Source organism: Mya arenaria, chromosome 16, assembly GCF_026914265.1.
Source record: "Mya arenaria isolate MELC-2E11 chromosome 16, ASM2691426v1".
NCBI lineage: Eukaryota > Metazoa > Mollusca > Bivalvia > Myida > Myidae > Mya > Mya arenaria.
The window spans coordinates 24910328-24930465 of NC_069137.1; the positions used below are offsets into that span (position 1 = coordinate 24910328).

General features: G+C 34.5%; 1 protein-coding gene across 1 annotated transcript; it reads left to right on the forward strand.

Moving 5' to 3' along the window:
- Positions 1 to 900: 900 nt before the first annotated feature.
- LOC128221886 (uncharacterized) lies at positions 901 to 6326 on the forward strand. Its single transcript, XM_052930543.1, has 4 exons — positions 901 to 3056; positions 3314 to 3472; positions 4574 to 4771; positions 5024 to 6326. Exons 1-4 carry the CDS (start codon positions 3026 to 3028, stop codon positions 6049 to 6051), a joined length of 1416 nt encoding a protein of 471 aa, XP_052786503.1. The 5' UTR covers positions 901 to 3025; the 3' UTR covers positions 6052 to 6326.
- Positions 6327 to 20138: the final 13812 nt, after the last annotated feature.

Consider the following 20138-nt stretch of genomic DNA (forward strand, 5'->3'; position numbering starts at 1 on the left):
TTGCCCCATGACGTCATCTGGAGAGATGTCGTAATAACGCGTCTATATACACCAGGTTGTAGAATGTGGAGAGTACCCCACCCTGTCTGACACCACGTACGACGTCGAAAGGCGTCGGACGTTAAGGCTTGACCGACGCGGATAATACGTCAGAGGGATTTATATGAGGATTGGATAATCCGAAGGGGTTTACCTTTGATACCAAGTCTACCTAGTTTAAGTAACAGTGCTTGATGTCGGATAGTATCGAAGGCAGCTTTTGATCTAGGCATGCCATGTACGCGTGACTACCATTGTCAACAGCGTGATAAATCATTTCCTGGAGGTTAAATGCGGTTGTCAAGCAGCTGAGACCCGTTTGGAACCAGTTTTGCTGGGAACTAGGAAATAGGGATTTATGAAGTAAAGGGTTGGCGTATATTCTGTTGGCCAAGAGCTTTTCGAAGATTTTACAAAACAAGGTATAAGAGATACTGGTCTATAGCTTGATGGGTCTCGCTTATCTTTACCTTTGCCTTTGTAAATTGGGACCAATATGCTTGTTTCCCATGCGTTTGGAGTTGACTCGTGCTTTATTACAGCATTGAATAAGAATGTGAGAGCTATAATTGTTGCTGGCCCACCATAGTAATACATGCTCGTTCAGTATACCATCGTGACAAGGGCTTTTGAGTTTGGCAAGTGCCTGTGTGACCTTTTGTATTTCTTCCGGTGTGAAGGGAAGTGTGATAAAATGGGAGAGGTCTCGATTTTCGCTATTTGCGGTCAAAAAGCTTTTGGTTTGGCCTCGTCACGGTAATCGAGGGTGTCTTGCCTATTTGAACGGCTAAAGACTTGTGGTGCATAAAACCTTCTGAAACCTTTTTGTTAACGTATGAGGTCTCGTTATAGATAAAATACAACAACACTTGTCTAAGGGAAAACATCGATGGGGGTTGAAATATCTTTGATATAAGGTTGAAATGTCTTAAATATTGTTATTACAGTATTTAAAGTTGGGTCTTATTATACGGGATAAAAGGTGTTGTTGTTATTGAGATTATAAGGATCTGCCCGCGCACTTTAACGGCTGCTTTATAGTTTGACCCCGTCACATAAGTGTGGCTTAAACACAATTTTAAAGACAATGGGGAACTTTCACCCCCACCGGTTGATGGGATAGTCGTCAATAAATAAATTTGGTACATAAAAAGCCACAAGACTTGGGATAAATGACATCTATAGTGGTCCCACAACTCTGACAATAAGTATTACCAGATAGGGGTTGTTAATAATGGTTTATGTGTAAGTTGTGGACTACTTGATTTGGAAACATGGAAAAGTGCAAGATTTCTGAAATGAACTCATAGTTTAACATCGCATATACTTGTGAAAGGGCTATTCACGGTTAAAAAGATATTCTTGTAAAAGTGTTGAGGCAAATGTCGGCTATCGCAAATTGATAATATGAAATAAATACGGAGTGCTTGTCAGTGGGTTTACCGCGAAAGAGGTACAGCGTGCGATCAAACCTCAAAAGAAAGAAAAAAGCCCGGGAATATACACTATATTTTTTATAGAAATTTGATATATGGCGGGGATGGCGTACTATCTGCACTTATCACGCTATTTAATATTGGCCTTAAGAAAGAAAAATACCCAGCTAATTGAAAAACAACAACAATAACAACACCTGACTGATCCCATTATACAAAGGCAATAGGAAATTCTAGTCCCGTATTCTTGATGCCATGATTCAGTTAAATTTTCAAAAAAGTCGTACTCAATAGACTTTAATAAGTAAAACAACCAATATTTCCTTCAAACCAGCAAAAGGGCATTCAGAAAAACTTGGGGTGTGTCACTGGCGCTACTCACCTCTACGAATATGTGTACCACCAGATCGAACATAACAGTGTATGTTAGCATCTCGATCTGAAATCCGCATTTGATGCGATGTGGCAAAGAGGGCTCAAACTAGGAAAACCTACACCGTGTTTTGGTATCTGCTTATTTGGAATTAAAATTTTAAGTGAGGCTGTACGGGGAGCATTTCCAAAAAAAAAACAGTCCTCAAATTAGTGAGACATGGAGGCGTTTTGTCAACTTTATCTCGTGTATATAAGTGACCTCTTACATTAACTGGAACAATAGTAACCTGGGATTGTTCAAAAAGAGAGGCTATCCTTCTATCGCTGATGATAGTTCACTCATCGCATTATCTTTCCTGAATTTGCTATATAAAATGTTAATAATTTGGATGGTTTGTAATTGCTTATCTATATAATTATGTTTGATTGCTCCTCTCTGTTTGCTGTAGAGTAAACTACACATAACTTAAATATACAGCCTTCAACATTTTTTTAATTTTCAGCAATCTTGGACATTAATCACTCTTTTGGCCCGATTTGTATATCGTAGACCGAGTTATGAAACTTGAAATGGTACAATAAGTTTTATCTATATATGAATATAATCACAATATCACTAATGATAACACTTACAATTCTTTTATCATTATAAACATATAAAAAGTGCCATATCAAAATGTATTATATTTTAAACTTCTAGTCTACTCCACAAAGTATAATTGTGTTATCAATGCTCAATACACACTAGTCAAACATAAATTGGGTAGTACTTGTAATATTTTCACAAGTAAAAGTTTCTATATATTTCTTTTGTTTTCTTCAATTTGGTATTACAAGCGTTTGACATTAACAATGCATTGATTGATCTATAATATTCTGCCCCTTCACTAATGTACACATTCCCAATACTACTACAGGGAAAAAAGCGCATTGATAACCAAATTCTTTTTAAACAAACCAAACAATCTTACTGTCTTTATTGGAGGTGGTATCTTCAAACGCCCCAAATCATTTTAAAACTTGCAATTTAGCATTTTTCACATGTTTTGTGCAAATAAAACAGTTGTCTATTACCAGCTGTGAGTTACTATAAAGGATGTGATTGCGCGTCCTTATCAACTCTGCTCTGATAACGAACCGAGTAAACTTCAACTGAAATTACTTCATTATTGAAAATGTCCCGTAATAGAGGATATCGTGGTGATGGTAAGTTTTATTATATACCATCAGTGTTTGTCAACTACAACAAACATATTCGTTATTAAATCAATTCCTTATTTTTAATCTAGTATTTTAAAACAAAATAATTTTCACCAATGAATGCATCGTAAGGGATTATTTGTAGCATAAGAATGTCTTGAAGACTTATACATATAATAACGATGAGAAAGGCTTGTGAGAAAATGTGACATTGAGCTTTAAGGTAAATTATATCTCTATGGTGATATATGTGCACTTTACAGAATCTGATAAGGGTCTCCAAGAAAACAGGCGCGACCCGAGGGTGTCCCAGAAACATGCACAGGAAGTGTTTTACACCGAAGGGAGCCAAGAGTCTATCCCCATGCAGCAAATGGCGCCAGGCGGTCCGCCGCACATGCAGGATCCTGGCCTCTCACAAGGTGAGATATGCGGTGGGATAAATATAGATCTTCGTGGAGGAGGAGTGATATTTTCATAACGGAGCCGCCATAATGCAAACGTTCTTTTTATGAAAAAATCACAGTATTCAAGATGCCAAATTGTATTTCTTTTTAATGTGCTTCATTTCTTACGCATTATGCACACATTAATGTAGATAGTATAAGATGTTATTTCAAATGCTCTGCACCTTTTGCAAAATAACATTTTATCAGATTTGCAGATTTACATATTCTATTTTAAAAGTTGTGTTTGTTTAAATTTACGAATTGAGAAATGAATAACTACTTGCATTAGGCATATTTAACATTATTTTTATCCGTTTGTCTAAAAGAGAAACGAGACGAAAAGGGAGATTATGTTAACAAAATAATTTAATTTGACGCAATATCACATTGATAATGTTATTTGAAGGTTCAGATATATCTAACAATTGATAACATATAAAATGGCAGCTAGCTAATGGCCTGAATGAAAAATATTTGCATACCAGAATGTTAATCAATAGATACTTGAAAACCAAACGATATATTCAATAAGATATATGACATTGTTGATTAGATTGTCAAGAACACTTTACACAAAACGTAATCGTCGTAAGAGTTTCCCCCCGAAATGCAACCGATATTTCAAAAAAGCTCTGACAATTTATTGAGTCGGTAATATTTCTAAGCTCAAATATTGCAAGAATTTGTATGCTGTATGATGTTTTGAAACGTTTTAATAACTGGCCTTTCCCACCCATTTCGTGTTTGAAGCAAGCAAATTATAAACCTTTGTTGTAACATCCAAACCAAGGGCACACTAGACAGTGCTGAGATGTGCGACAAGCAGGGATAGTTTGCTTATCAGCTCTTTTTTTAACTTTTTATAAGCAGAAAGGTGACGCTACATTGCGTTTTATAACACAGAAAACTTCACATGAGAACTCTTAATCAAATTACACATAAAACTAGGGCAATGAACGAGCGTCACAAAGATAAGATAATTACGCACAGTTACTATATTTTAGGAACCATCTATTTAATAAATATTCAATAATATAACTGTTAATTCAAAGGTTGTATTCATTCCTTATGTAGGACATATTCCCCATCACGGTCATCCATACTACAAACCGAATGACGTTAACGCGCCTGGACACTTCCCTTCACAAAGCAACGTGTCCCATGGATATATTGTACCCGGTCAATACGCTCCACATGACCAAGTGGCACCAGGATACAACTATGCACCTTATACCCAAGTCATTATAAGGGACGCGAATACACCAATTATTAGTAAGAACTATGATAAATTAACGTGCTATACTTGTGCCTGTTTAGAGCTCATACATACATACATGTAGTATAATAAACGTATTGTAACGTGTTTGATATAACTCAAAACTCAATTATGATATATGTACCTAACTGCGTTTGCGTATAATTGCAGATCACATTTATAGTATTAGATAAATTAAGTATTTAATGTTTTAATACATTATATTGATGTCAGTGAAAAAAGAGTTTATAATTATTCGTTCTTCTTAGGATACATAACGCCATCGATAGAATCCATCATCGCCAAGAGAGTTCTGACAGTCGCCGTTCTCATCTTTAACGAAACCCTCAACTGGCTTCAATACAGCGACTGGATAGGCACAATGAATTTGCCACCCGTGTTTGGGCATATTGGAAAGAAGAGTAAAACGGATGTCGTCGAATGCAGTGCAGACGCCCCATTTTTGCCTTCAATTTATGGCATTTTCTGTGGAATAGCCACCGTGTATGCGCTATTTCAGATTATAAACACCATTGGCGAAACAGTTCTTGAATACCATGCGAGAAAATCTGGAACAAAATATGAAGATGCTGGATCATCGCAAAGTCAATTGCCACAGAATAGCGCTCAACCAGGTCCTTTGCCTCAAGATAGAAGCCAAAATCAACCGGAAACAAACGACGAGGATCCTGAGAGACAGGGTGAAGAGGAACAGAAATCATTAAAGCAGCGTTGCTTCAGTATTTTCTACGGTTTTCAACTTCTACACGGATGGGTTGAAACGGTTGCCGCAATGGTTGTGGAAGATCTCCCGCAACTCATCGTTATGGCTGTATCCAGCTACTACTGTACCGTCAACTTAGAAAACGCTGTATTTCTCCTCATTTGGATGGTCGTAAAGGAATTAAAAAACTCTTTCAGGAAGGCTTTCTGCAAACACAAGTACACAGCCACACAATGCTCGTGTGACTGTGGTGACTGCTTTAAAGGATGTTGTACCTTCACGTGTCCGCTACCTTGTTGTTGTCTGGTGTGTGTCTGCAGGCTGTGTCCTGGGGCCGAGGAACAGTGCTGTGAGATGAGGCCGGTCAAAATCTGCCCTGATTGTAAATTTGACTGTTGCAGTGGTCCAAGCATCTGTGATGGCCTCTGCAATGCCTGTGGTCCCAAGGACGAAGATCCAGAATGGGCGACAGATTTGCTAAAGAAGCTTGAGTCGCTTGCTGGTGTTGTATTTTTTGTTATTGTTGTTTTTCAAATACTTGGACTTACTGGAACATTTCATGCTTCCATTTAGAAAGTTTTCTTTCAACAGAAATTTTCATTAACTAAGCAGTTTACAGGATATTTCATTAAGTAAGCTGCTCACATGCTGTGTTGTTTGTACTCGGATTATATTTTTCAAAACGACTGGTTTTATTTGCGCAAGCTCGGTTTGTTTTAATATTTGTGTATTTTAAAATTCTTTCTTCTCTGAAGGACACATTTGCACGCATGTCCAGTGTTTTTTTTTTTTGCATATCTGATAAGAGATATCTTACTTTGTTTAGTTTATTCTCTAATAAACAGCAGTAAAGAACATCTCGTTCTTTTCTTCCCTATCAAGCTATGACAGGAAATCCTTGATAAGGGTGTTGCGTCGAAATGTAGGTTACATCACGGACTTGATAACGAAATCCCTTTAATGTTATAATGACAGTTACCTGGCAGCCAAACACTGTGATATTATTTAATGTCACAAGAACAATCAATAAGGAACGTGTAAAATAATATGTGTAATATGAGTTAAGGTCCTACCACCAGGGACGAACACAATCATATATTATTTGTTCACTTACACTATATTCATAGTTATACAATACATAATTCAAACAACAATATTGACACTTGCATTCATTTTCCGATAAACTAGATTTCTATGTTATACATTTGATCAATGTCGTTTTAATGCGGAAAAAAATGTATGTGACGCTGAGGGAACAATGCTCTTAATACAATCGTCGAAGTTAATGCTTTCAAGCCAAAGGTTTGTTAGTGCTAAATAACTACTGAGGGTAAAATCCAAATACATTTTGCTCTTGACAATTATTTGCTTAATATATTTCGAAACCAACGGAGCCTCATATCTAGCTATTTTCACCGCGTGGATATAAAGTGATAACCCGAACCTGTTAGGCCAGTATGCAATCACTGTGCCTGCAATTGTATTTTTAACTGACACTCGACTTGCTTTCAGTGTACAGTTTTGTCCTTTAGACAGCGGTTTATTTAAATAGATATTACAAAAAAGAACTTTAAACGCTTTCCCTCGTGAAAAACTGAAAGCCATCTCTAAATGGGACGTCATAAACCCTGTGGTAGGATCGACCTACATACGTAGGCTTAGCCTATGGAAAAAGGGTTTAATAACAAGAGCCTTTACTCTAGTGTTTTCAAGGCGGACATACATTTATCGTGTCTTACTTATATCACACGTGTTTGTTTTTTCTCTGCTGATACTGTTATAAAACTAGCTAATTTGATTTAAATTTAATTCATTTACAATTTAGAGAAAAATAGGTTACACAGGAATATAGGTGATTCTATAAAGCCTGCGTAAAATGCTCATGTGTATCGAACATTTAAAGCTGTGTCTCATGTTTCTGAAATGCGCAACAAACACATTCAAGAACCAACGGATCTATAAGGAAAGAGCACTGCCATCATACCATGACTTGTTGTATGTCTTAAGAAACGTCAACAATTTGTGGTTGTTCTTTCTCTTCTACCCCCCCCCCACCAATTCATTCAATCTCATAAAACGTACCTGACGAAATATTTGTCTACACAATGTAAACAAGATAGCAAGGTCTAACTGATGAAATATTTCGACTAAACCAGAAATAAGACAGATAACATATTGAATGTTTAGAGGAATATTGATACTAATGTTATCTATTCCAGCATGCATACTCAATCAACATCGTTGTCCTCACACCTAAATCAATTTGCACGACATTCTGTTTGATGCAAATAGGTAAACATTTATTATACTTTATCTCTTAAGACGTTTCATTTACGCTTTGTCGATGCAAATAGGTACATATGTACCAATATTCAATAAAGCTGCATTGGTGCAGTCTGCAATGCGTCTACCACATTTTTGGATAACTAGGTAGATAAGGGATAGGAATACATTCAAAAGAACTGGTTATCTTACGAGCTCTTCAAATATTTCAGTTTGTAAATTCAGCGATCCATATATCTTGGTTTTTAAGTTAAATGAGTTAAAGTTTGTCTGCTTTGCATTTGTCTCCACATTTATTTGATCTCTGATAATAACAATATTACAAAAACCGCTTTAATGTCCTTTATAAATTATAAGAATGCAGGTGGAAATATTTTCACTGAAATGTGAAAACAAATGTGATTCTGTGATAATTTGTGATAAATATCTTGGCTTTAAGTTTTAAGATTAATGATAAGTTTGTCTGCTTTGCGTTTGCCTCCTCATTTATTTGATCTCTGATAATAACAATATAACAAAAACTCTTTTAATGTCCCCGATAAATCGCAGAATGCAGGTGGACATATTTTCACTGAAATGTGAAAACAAATATGATACTGTGATCATTTGTGATAAATGACGTAAACATATTTCGTTCATTGAATATTTATACCATAAAGATGGTATCACACTATACAGTTTGCGTTTTACTAGCAAATTACAAAGTGCAAAAACGTCACAGTGCAGGTTTACAAGGATATTTTGTTGTTGTTGACTAAGTGTCTGAATGAACATTAATTCAATTCAGATGATAACAAGAACATCCAAAGTAGGCACAATTTTGTATCCTATCACAACTTATTACACTTTCTGTTTAGACGCATCATGTTATTTCAACATCGCCATCCCACATAATACTGTAACGTCGCCTTGTTTTGCCCCTCTGGGCTCCGTCAGGCATAGGACCATTTAATCCAGGCAGGTTTAGATTAAACTGTTGTGAAATATGCCAAGGAACATTAAATCCGGGCAAATTTAGATTAACCTGATGTGAAATAGGCTTAGAATTTGAGTCCCTAAAATGAAGTCCAGTGATACCATTGGCTAGAGCTGCAAGAGTTGTTCCGCCCAATATACTTTTCGGAGGTGGCAAGCTGTTTTTTGTTACAATGGAGTTGCGCCATTGAAGATTTGTCAGCGCCCGAAGACTCACGAAAGAGCCCGTGGAGTTACAGCAGACCTTGACCGGAAGTAGTTGGAGCCTAATATTTGGCAAAGTTAAAGAAGGCTTCTTTCATAATTTATTCCGATACTCCTCGGTTAGGCCAAACTGTTGTTAAGCCTATACAGTAAAACTGCGATCGCTCGAGGTCGCCAGGGACCGAGCCAAAACCTCGAGGGAACCGATGTTTCGAACCACCCGATTTTCAATTTTCCAGTTTGATATGAGATATCTTTCAGTGTATTTTAAGTTTGAAGTCGTCAAACAGACTGTTTACTAAGACACCGATTATGTGTTGCGTTGTGGAAATCGCAAATATGTTCAAAGGTTGACGTAAACTAATTGTAAAACGCAAGAGAAAAACACAACAACAATAAATGAATAAATAGAAATGTTTATTTTAATAAAAACACATTTTCGTAACAAGCAAGATTTGAATGACAGTACATATTGTGGCATTAGTCCGATTAAAGTTTCGCAAAATCAAGGATTGTTGATTGGCGTATCTTGTCGGTTTCGCGAAACTGTTCAATCGTAATGTGACGTGACAGCGTACAGAGCGTCTGAAGATCACGGTCAGCATCAGCAGTGAATTCAAAGAACCTTCTTACCACATCTAAAGCGTTAACTTCTCATTATTAACTTCTCATAATTATCATCTCAAATGCCCATATCAACTAATATCGGTCATGCGTTAAAAGTGAAAACGGTTTTTCTCACCTTATCAAATTGCCTTTCAACTGTCATTGCATTTTTTACAACTCGCGAAAATGTAAACACCTAGCAATTGTTTAATTATTTTGGAACACGCGTTCTGGTAAAAATGTGAAATTATGTCCTCGAGGAAGCCATAAGGTTTTGTGCACGATTTGTGTACTTGGGACCGAGGATACTGCTCGACAGAATTAGGTTTCGATGCAGCGTGGGTATATTTTATATGAAAATAGAAGGAAAAAAGTTCGGGACCAAGCTCCGACCTGGAGGGAAAGCCGGTTCTCGAACGACCGCTTGTTTGAGGGAACGCAGTTTCACTGTATTGTAAAAAGCATTTTATTTTTGTTGTTCATCTGACTAATTATCATTTTGCCAAAACACCGATGAAAGAACTGTTATGTTATCATCTAATTATTCCTAAATAACCTTCCCCCTTTATACTTGAAGAGAAAATTAAGTGACCTTAACTTTGCATATATTCGGTTAAAATTATAAAGTTATCGATAATATGAAATAAAAGTGTTAATACCTGACAAAGTGGAATATTTTAGTCCCCGGGAAGTCAATAAACTCATCCCATCCGAACACCTTTACGAGACGCGCACATTCCTCCTTCAGGAACGCTCTGGAAAACACATTAATCAATTGCGTTAATTGTGTTTGATGAAAAGTCTTACATATATGATCGCTTTAGTGATTCAGCAATTTATTTTATACATCAGTCAAAACGTTTAGTTTAACTATATTAATTGCAACAACGATTATGGAGAAATTTATGTCAACTTTTTTGAGGATGTGGTCTTTTATGAAAAGAGGGTGTGGTCTTGTGACGTTTGGGGATAACCGGAGTAACTGGAGAAAACCAACTTACCCGATTTTATAACCACAGTCCAAACTCACATCCGTATATATGCCCTAATGATAACTTGCCTTGGTACACCAAAGGTAATCAGATTGTAGGGCATTAAACCCATGGAACCCTCGGTAGGTAACGAAAACAATGATTCATCAAAATAAGATACCGCTTCCGCCGGTTGAATTTGGTAAAGACAGGGTTGCACTTGTCGTTTATATCATAGAAAACAGCTTCATTTATACCGGGACTGCTGTTTTCATACTTTGGGTGCATGCCTGGATTGCAAGTGATCTCTCCTCCATAACGTATTGACTGTCACCACGCCATTAGCGATAAGGCTACGCCTACAATGTCACGTGACACCTAAGTATTGGTCCTGCGAACAGTACACAGTAGCAGACGATGATAAAACAGAAGTTCGACTTGACAATGAGGTAAAAAAACCCATAATACGTCGTAAAAGATAGCAATAAAAGCAGGAATAACGTATAACTAATTTAGTTCATCATTATTAATTGAATGCAATGGATGATTCAGGTAGAATTATCTAAAAACAACATTTGTTTTTTGTAACAGCAAAAGTCTTTTTTAACCCTCAACTTTATGGAAACAAAACATGTATTAATTTCCTTTACGAAAGCCATCAAAAAACGACTTTTGTTTATATCAAATGCCAAAACTCAATGGATTTTGCTGTTTTTCTTCCTTTCTCCATTAAAAATTTCCTGTTCTATGCAAGTTTAATGATTTATTAGTATTTATATAACTATCTTAATGTCTCTTTTAGTGTAAAATTATCAGATTTAGTTTCAATTTATTACAAAATCAGGAAATAAATGCTTTTGACGATAATTAACATCAAATTTCACAAATATCCATATTAGATGAAATGCAAAAATGTTGCAATAAGCAACAAAAGAATAAGAAATGATCAAAATCATCATCACAAGTTAATCCTTTGATTTGCGTCAATTGCCAAGATGACTTTGTTAAATCTATACGTGTTTACATTATGTGACCTTTAGTTATCTAATATCACAGACCTATAAACCAATTTAAAGGACCGTAATGCTATTAGATCTTTTATCTAAATTTTAAAACAAAAAACGAAAAAACAATTTGTTACTCGAATCAACTGAGTTGTCTTTCTCCTTAAAAATATGTCCAAACAAACTTAATGCAAATGGAAATGCTTCGGATCTAAAATTTAACGCACAAAAAGGAAACAAATTTCTAAATAAAAATAAATCGTATGATATCGTTAATATAGTACACTTATACTGATTACTCATTATGATATCTACTATTTAATGGTTAAAAGAAAATATACATATATTATGTACTGTTGCATTAACGATTAATAGGGGAAGGTTTTAATAGTCTACTTAAAGGTTACTTTGTTACCAAAAAGTACAATGAAATGCATAATTTGAACAACATAAAGGGATATAAGAAACATATTTGTTTAGAAAAAAAAAGTAATTACACTACTGTTGATATGTGCAGATTGTCGGATGTCGGGGCGGATAGCATCAGGAAACTGATAAGCCCCGCCTTATCTAAACGCTGATTGGTCAGTCGGGTATCGACCGGCTTTGATCGACCGGCCGCGTCATGTTAATTTTCTTGTCCGGTTGCATACAACTTTACCTTAATCGAATATAATTGCATTGGAATCGTAAATATACTATCTGTAATATTTGTTCTATAACAAAGAAAAAGGAAGTCACATTCGAAGTTTCTAGATTGAAATATAATATAAAATGCGTTTTATATTTTGAAAAAAAAAATGTTTTAGTCACATGAACATGTTTGTTAGACCAATCGTTTATCCATCTGATGGAGAAACGTTCCAACGAATAAAACAATATTAACTTGATAGATTCTGAGTAAATAGTTCTAAGGATGAGAATATTGCTACTTTTAACCGCTTCCGCGTCTTCAAAACAACGATAAATGTTTCAGTATCGGTATTTATTAAGATTAAATACTATGCTCAATAGGAAGATTACCATTGGTTCGAAAATGATAGAAAACATTTGTTTTGTTAAGACAAGAATCTGTTTGATGATATATCGTCCTTTTTGATGTTAAATCAATTCTCACATAAACCCTCATTAAGAAAGCGATAACAACAATTCCCACTCGTGAAATTTACGGCTTTCAATATCAGCGTTTATTATGACAAGTATTAATAGTTTCAATTACTTCTTCAAGATGAAACAATAAAAACGTCTTTCGTTATCTAACAACAGGTGATGAAACTAAAACTTATGAAATTAAAGCATCAAACTCATCTGATTGATGGCTGATCAACGGGCTCCTCCCCAAGAGGCCTATTACCTATCTTATTCAATAGAAACGTCTAATGATTATTGAATAACTGGTTATAAATTTTTGTGAAAAAACAAGACAACACTTTACTTAAAATTAAATTGAAATGCATAGTCTTGTTTTTACAGTATTTTAAATGATATTTGAGAGTTACACACAACTGCTGTTTTAATCATTAAAAGAACCACAGCTTACTCGGAGGCAATTGCAATTTTGTATCCATCAATATACAATCTATGCAGTAGCGGTTTGATGTCAGGGAAACCTACCACTTTTCGACCGGAGGCGTCGCATGCATTTTTCTCTCCCCTGCAAACCAGAATAAAATTATGTAATGATATTCTAAAAAAGAAAATAACGGAAGCGGTTTTCTCGTAATAACAGGGCTCACAACAATTCTGTATTTTAGCCCTTATGTTTTTTGGTGCTTTCTTTGAAAGTGTAAAAAACATTCCAATGAAATGGTACGTCTTTTTAGTTTCAAAATTCCCCAACCTGACTCTGATAAATAAATAACCTAACTCTTATAGCGATTATTGTCTCGAATAACATGGTATGCTTTTGCCGGATCCCTTACAAAAGACATTATCAAAAAAGAAGTGCTAGATTCAGAATATCAAAAGAAATTCAGTTGTATTTGCATACGTGTAGGTGAGGAAGATCAAGCTATTAATAATCATTTCTTAAACATTTTTTACCATTTTCATGAGATATGGCGGGATTCCGTAGACGTACGGTTACGATTTGCAGTCAATGCTTGTAACCGGATCAGTTTCTTTGAAGCTAAATAAACCATTGTGTAAAAGGTAATGATTTTATTATATTGTTATTTATAATTATTCGGTTCCTTTTATGTCAATTTTTGGGTATGTTTTGTATCTTTTATACCGAAATTGTGTCACGTTTGAAAAAATCTCTAATAACTGTCAATTAAGTTGACATACTATTACCTTTGTTGATGGATCTTAGGGGAAATTGGTTTTCTGTCTCAATACGCGATGCTTCTCATTTGGAATGATGGGCATACGAACAGACAATGGTGTCTCACGAGAACTTTGGTCAAATGCATTACAAGAACTGTAAAACGCTGACAATGTATGGCGAATAATTGGTATCATCGGCGGAATCTTTTCACCTGCGCTGTATATTCCGATAGGTGGTGATATAATGTAAAGGTCTGCGATATGTAGGCATCTGGTTCAGGAATTTAAAATAATCATTAGTAAAATTTTCGGCTCAAAGTTTCTAGATGACGCTCATATGGTACATAATCTGCATTCACACTGTTTGCACTCGAATTAAATATGTGAATGCCGTTCCTTATGTATTTATTCATCTTGCTCGTCACATCGACCGCATTGTACGTCGTAATATATTATTCATGTGATTGATATAAAGGTTAATCAGTATAAGAAAAAGAAAATGAATTACATGTTTGAAATCAGAAGCATTCACGAAAAAGATCTTTCTCCATAACAAACTGACTTATCGATATTTCTATTTGTAGAAATTTAACTTGCCAAGTAAGATTAGAATAGCTCTGACAGACATAAATAGATTAAGTTGATTATTTCGCCATGGTAATTCGTTTTGAGGTCATGTATCAGTCCTTTTCAACAAAGACGTGTGATCTAAATATCATTTGTTAATGGCAATACAGTAATCAACACACCATTACGCTTCTCTGGTAGCATGTTTGTCATATACCTTAGTTTGATTTCAGTCTAAGGTAGATCTATCGATAAAAGATGTCAAGTGTTATCGGTTAAAAGCGTCGTCACACGATAAGGTATGATTTGACTGACTGTTGTACACAACGGTTCTGAAAATTTCAATCGGTTTTAAATGACACTGAAACACAACATTTTAAACAACTGCATTTTTCATTTTTCAGTTTATGTACCTGCATACAAAATTTCAATATAATATTGCTATCATTTTTTGTTTATTTCTTCAAGTGAAATCGGACGTGATACAAAACATTTTGTAATGGCTCATTAATTTATATGAAAAACTACAGAAACATACTCAGTAGTCGATAATTTGGACATAAACCCCGTTTAATGGCACAGGGTCAACGCCAAAGACATAGGCCACTAAACAAACGATCACCAGCTAGATCCATGGCACAACAAAACAAAAATTCGGTAACAACACAGTACATAGGAACTAGGTATGTTTATCAAGGCTTGTTATATCCGCCTTGGAACGGTCAGTAAAATTTACATTTACTGGGGGTTTAAACCAGTTTATGTGCACAACCTCACTCTTATCCCAGCAATCCCGAATAAAGTAAAAACGTTAATGGTACATCTTAACAGAGTATGCATCACCTTGAGGAAACTTGATAATAAAACAAATGATAATAAACTAAGGTAAACCCGAAGTACTTCTATGATTAGGATCCCGACTCTATCTGCAGAAGAATGAATTCAATTCAGAGTACATATTTTAACTTTTTAAAGATACGATGCAGTTATCGTTTAAAACTATAAAAATCTCACACAGTCTGCCTACGTAACTAAAAGGTTTAAAACTATGTGATCATAGAGTTTTATTATGAAAAGTATCATTGTACTAAAACTGAGAACAAACAAAGAAATAATTTAAAAAAAAACCCACAACATATATTTGCTAAAATCTTTTTCCAAATGATTAAAATAGTGATTGTCATGTTGTTTTTGGTATATTTCATTACATATATGTTTTCTACTAAATAACACCAACATAACAATAGGATCACAGAACTTGCAAAAATGCATAATTAAACATTGGATACCTTAGAAACAATGTCTTCATTAGACAAGTATCTACTTTGATAAGCATGTTAAGAACAACACTATTGTTGGAACATTTATTTGGTTAGTTTAAGTTCGATTGTATACTTGGTTACTTGAACACATGCCTGTTCCTTTGAGTTGAGTTCTCTGATGCTTGCGCATTGCTGAATCTATGCATGCTCATCAATAAACACAAAGCAGTAATGGGAAACACAACAAATACAGTTTTTTAATGTACATGTGGAAATGATATATATAAAACGCATTTCATTGATCACATAGAAAGTCATCTAAACGCACACAAGCTTGAAGAAAACTGAATACTTGTACTTTTATGTACCAAACGACTTTCTTATAATAAGTACAACGGAAACTAAAAGATTACAGCTTAAACCCTGTTTTAGACAAAACATACTTATTTAACCTCCCCGCCTACCACATATTGATGAAATCGTATCTAACATGCATGCATTTAAATCTATATGTTATGTCAAATATGAGACTGTGTGATGATGATATTTAAAAAGAATGCACATATCTTTGCTATGAATATATTAGTGCTCATGCCGTTATTATCGAATACTTATTGTATAGGTTTATCTCTAATAAAATAACAAGAGTTCAGATGATTAGATAGCACAAAATGCTTAATTTAATATGTGTTATTATGAATTCTGAGATTAACAAAACTGCAAGACAATTGAAGAACGCATCACGGAGCAAGGAGAAGAAATTCAAATAAATATACTTGCAAAAACTTTAAAACTACACACAGGGGGAGAAATAGTTAGTTTGTACTTACATTTGTTTGAACGGGAGCTCAATATTAATTTGTTGATCGACCTCAAACGGCCATAGCGTATAGTCTGAAATCAGAACAAAAATAAATAAAAAAGATACTGCACAGAATCATAGTCTAAAAACACAAATGGAAAAACGTAAACATTGTTTTTGTCACTCATCAAACCATACACTGATAAGGGATTGCTGGCCAATAGAATAGGCTAAATGGCATATCTTGTATTGATACGGTCAAGGGCATTATCAGCAATGAACGCTTCCGAAGCAAAAATCATACATTTAACACATAATTAAATACCCATTTAATGTGTCCGAAGGTTTGTAAAAACGGTAAGAGACAGACGTTTATATATATATATTTATGTTTCTGTTTTCTTTTATCAGTTTATTTATTGTTTGTTTATAAAGGTTATTTTGTATCAAACATAATTTAAAAAAGTTTTGTATAAATAATAATTTTAGTTGTTCCATTGTGATCACGAGAACCGCTATGGAACAACATTGAACATGTCAATGATAACGATATCTGAATATCGATATAGTCTATGTCTGTTGTCTCGTGACGTTGTGTGTCTGTTAGTCTGTGATTATTTAGCTTTTCAATAAACAACGTATGCTTTGGAATTTGGGTTCTTTGTTTATGTAGTTTCAAACTAGCAAATAGTGCAATGAAAACTACTGGGACAAACCCAGTTGTGCAAAAATTAAATTATTCCTGTTGAAGACTTCCCTTTTCATGTGCAGTAAATAAAACGTTCTTTTAAGTTCTATATATGTATAACGTCCTCTTGTCTGACAAGGACTGGGGATTTTAATTTCTACGTATTTGACTTCCAAAGAATATTTGGAAACAAATTGAAACATATTATTGTTTTTTTCAAAGTCTACAAAAGGAACAGAAATTTACTGTTCGACAGAATCAACTTGACAAATGGCATCCTGTACATACACGTTGAAGAGGATCATAATCATATCAACAAGTTGTTATTGTTGAATATGTCAGTGTTTTTTTCTGTTTTGAATTACCTTTTATCATATGAAAACTCATATGAACAATTATTTTATGCATTCAACAAATACACGGAAGACAACCACAAATCCCAACCGAACCCTGACTTAGAAAGTACTCACAGGTCTACGAGGAAAAAAACAGAGAAAAGGTCTCCCCTGGTGTCGAATCCATAGACAAGAAATCTAGACACTCCTCGGGTTCTGATATTGAAAGTGTTTACAGTCGATGCAGTAACTGGATTGATAAAAGTATAAATCCCGATCCATCAAAAGAAATGTCAAATAAAAACGAATACAGAAATGCTACAATGGTGATCGAAACAACCTTTAGCACATATACCACCCCTGTCAAAATTAGAAATGAATCTGGCAACTGTACACCACAGCAACAACACCAGTATATATATACACCCCTACACAAATGCCCCATGTTCCAGTTTTCATTTAATCTCCAATCCAAATGGGCTCTCTAATGCAACCCAAAGGCCCCACCAACATTCAGCAGCCATACGTGCTTTCGAATAATGACATCTAAAGAATAGTCTCTTCTTTGCGGGTATCTATAAGGGAGGACATGGCGGCCATGGTCAACTCTGCCATCCATGAGCAGGTGAAACCCTCCAAGAAGAGGTTTCACAGCTTAAGACCCAGGTCAATTACCTTACAATTGAAATGGATGCTGCAAATCAATATAGTAGAAGGAACTCTGTTCTCATAAGCAACATAAAGGAGGAGCCTGGTGAGAACACTGACAACTGCCCTTCAGGTGGCTAAAGAAGGTGGCCTGGAAATATCATCCACTGACATTGACAGGTCCCACAGGAATGGTAGGCCAAAGGACAAACCTAGGGACATCATTGTCAAGTACGTGACATATAAGATCAAAAGTGCTTTTATGAAAATAAGAAAAGAGCTGAGACAAAAGAAAAGCAATGCATTTATGAATGAACACCTAAGACAATACATGGGTGATTTTGCCTACCAGTGTAGGCAGTTTAAAAGGAACACACATTCCTCTGTTACTGACAGCTGGTCATTTGATGGCAATATTTACATAGAAACAGATAACAACAGTCCCATGATCAAGATAAACAGTCACATGGACCTTGGACAGTTTGGATTTAAATCTCTTTCTTCATGATCTGTGAACTGTCAGTGCTGGAAGTAAGCCTAAAATTACTCACTTATTTTTCTTTTCATTCATTTCTCATTGAATAACGTTATTTATAGGTTACTTTCATTAATTGGTAAGTATCATAGTTATCTTGCTTTATGGTTCTAATCCATGTCTTCTGTTGTTATTCCCACTTATAAGACCAACTAAGTGTTAACTTCAACTACATACCTTAGAACATAAATGTTACATAATTACATCTATACTATGTAATGCATATTTTTTTAATATGATGGTGAACATGCATACCAAATATTTATACTACATTGACCATGCAATCACTTGTTTGACTTTGCAATGCTTTACTTATCCTTTTCAAAATCAAAATCACTAGCATGTATATAAGAAGTACTTATTAGTATTTATTACAATAATCAACCTTTAATGTCTTATTTAAAGCAATTTGCAGTATTTAGAACATGGTGTTAAAAACACCATCTTAGCTTCAATTTCAATAGCCTTAGAATGCATGTCATTTATGTCAAAATATTACATATAATTATCTAAAATCCATATTATAATCAGATACCTTAATTTGGAATTATATTTCATAAGATAAGCATAAATACTTCAATGTACATTCTAGATGTCTAAATTATTATACATAATTAATATAATAAGTTGCGGCACCTAACAATCCTTGATAAACATACCTAGTTTATATATATATATATATATATATATATATATATATATATATATATATATATATATATATATATATATATATATATTTATATATATATATATAGTATGTAAGGCCTAACACATTCCAGATAGCGGTTGATACAGTTAACATCAGAGTCATAGACTGGGTTGTTGCAAACAAGGGCAGTGTTTGAATTATATGACCTCATCAGCAGCATGGTTTGGATATATAGATAACACTTTCCTGATAGCGAATGATTCAGTCAACACCAGGCCCCAATACTCAAGTCAAATCTTAATTTAAATCTCAACTCATTTTACTACATAAAAGACAAAGAAATTTTCAAAATCCTACGTCGTTTATACTTTTTAAAAACGTATTTCCTCATAGAATGTGTTATTGAAACATTTTAATAATATTTCAAAGAAATCTTATTCTAGAGCCAAAAGTAAACTTGAGTAATTGTTAAAAGGCAATGAATTGTACACAAGTACATTTTTTGCTGTAGAATATTTTTCCATTGATATCTAGAACAAAGGCTTCAATCATCATATTCAATGATAGAATGCGTTTTAAAAATATATATATATTTATTTCAATAAATTTGATTTTGTATAGTAAAATGAGTTGACATTGAGTTTTAGATTTAGTACAATGATGCTTTTTATTATGAAACTCTATGATCACACAGTTTTAAACCTTTTATTTTAAAGGCAGACTGTGTGGGATGTTTATAGTTTCTAACAATGACTGCATCGTATCTTTGAAAAGATTTTGCATTAGGTGCTCTGAATTGTATCCCTCCGTCTGCAGATAGAGTTGGGGTCTCTAATCATAGAAGTACTTGGAGTTTACCT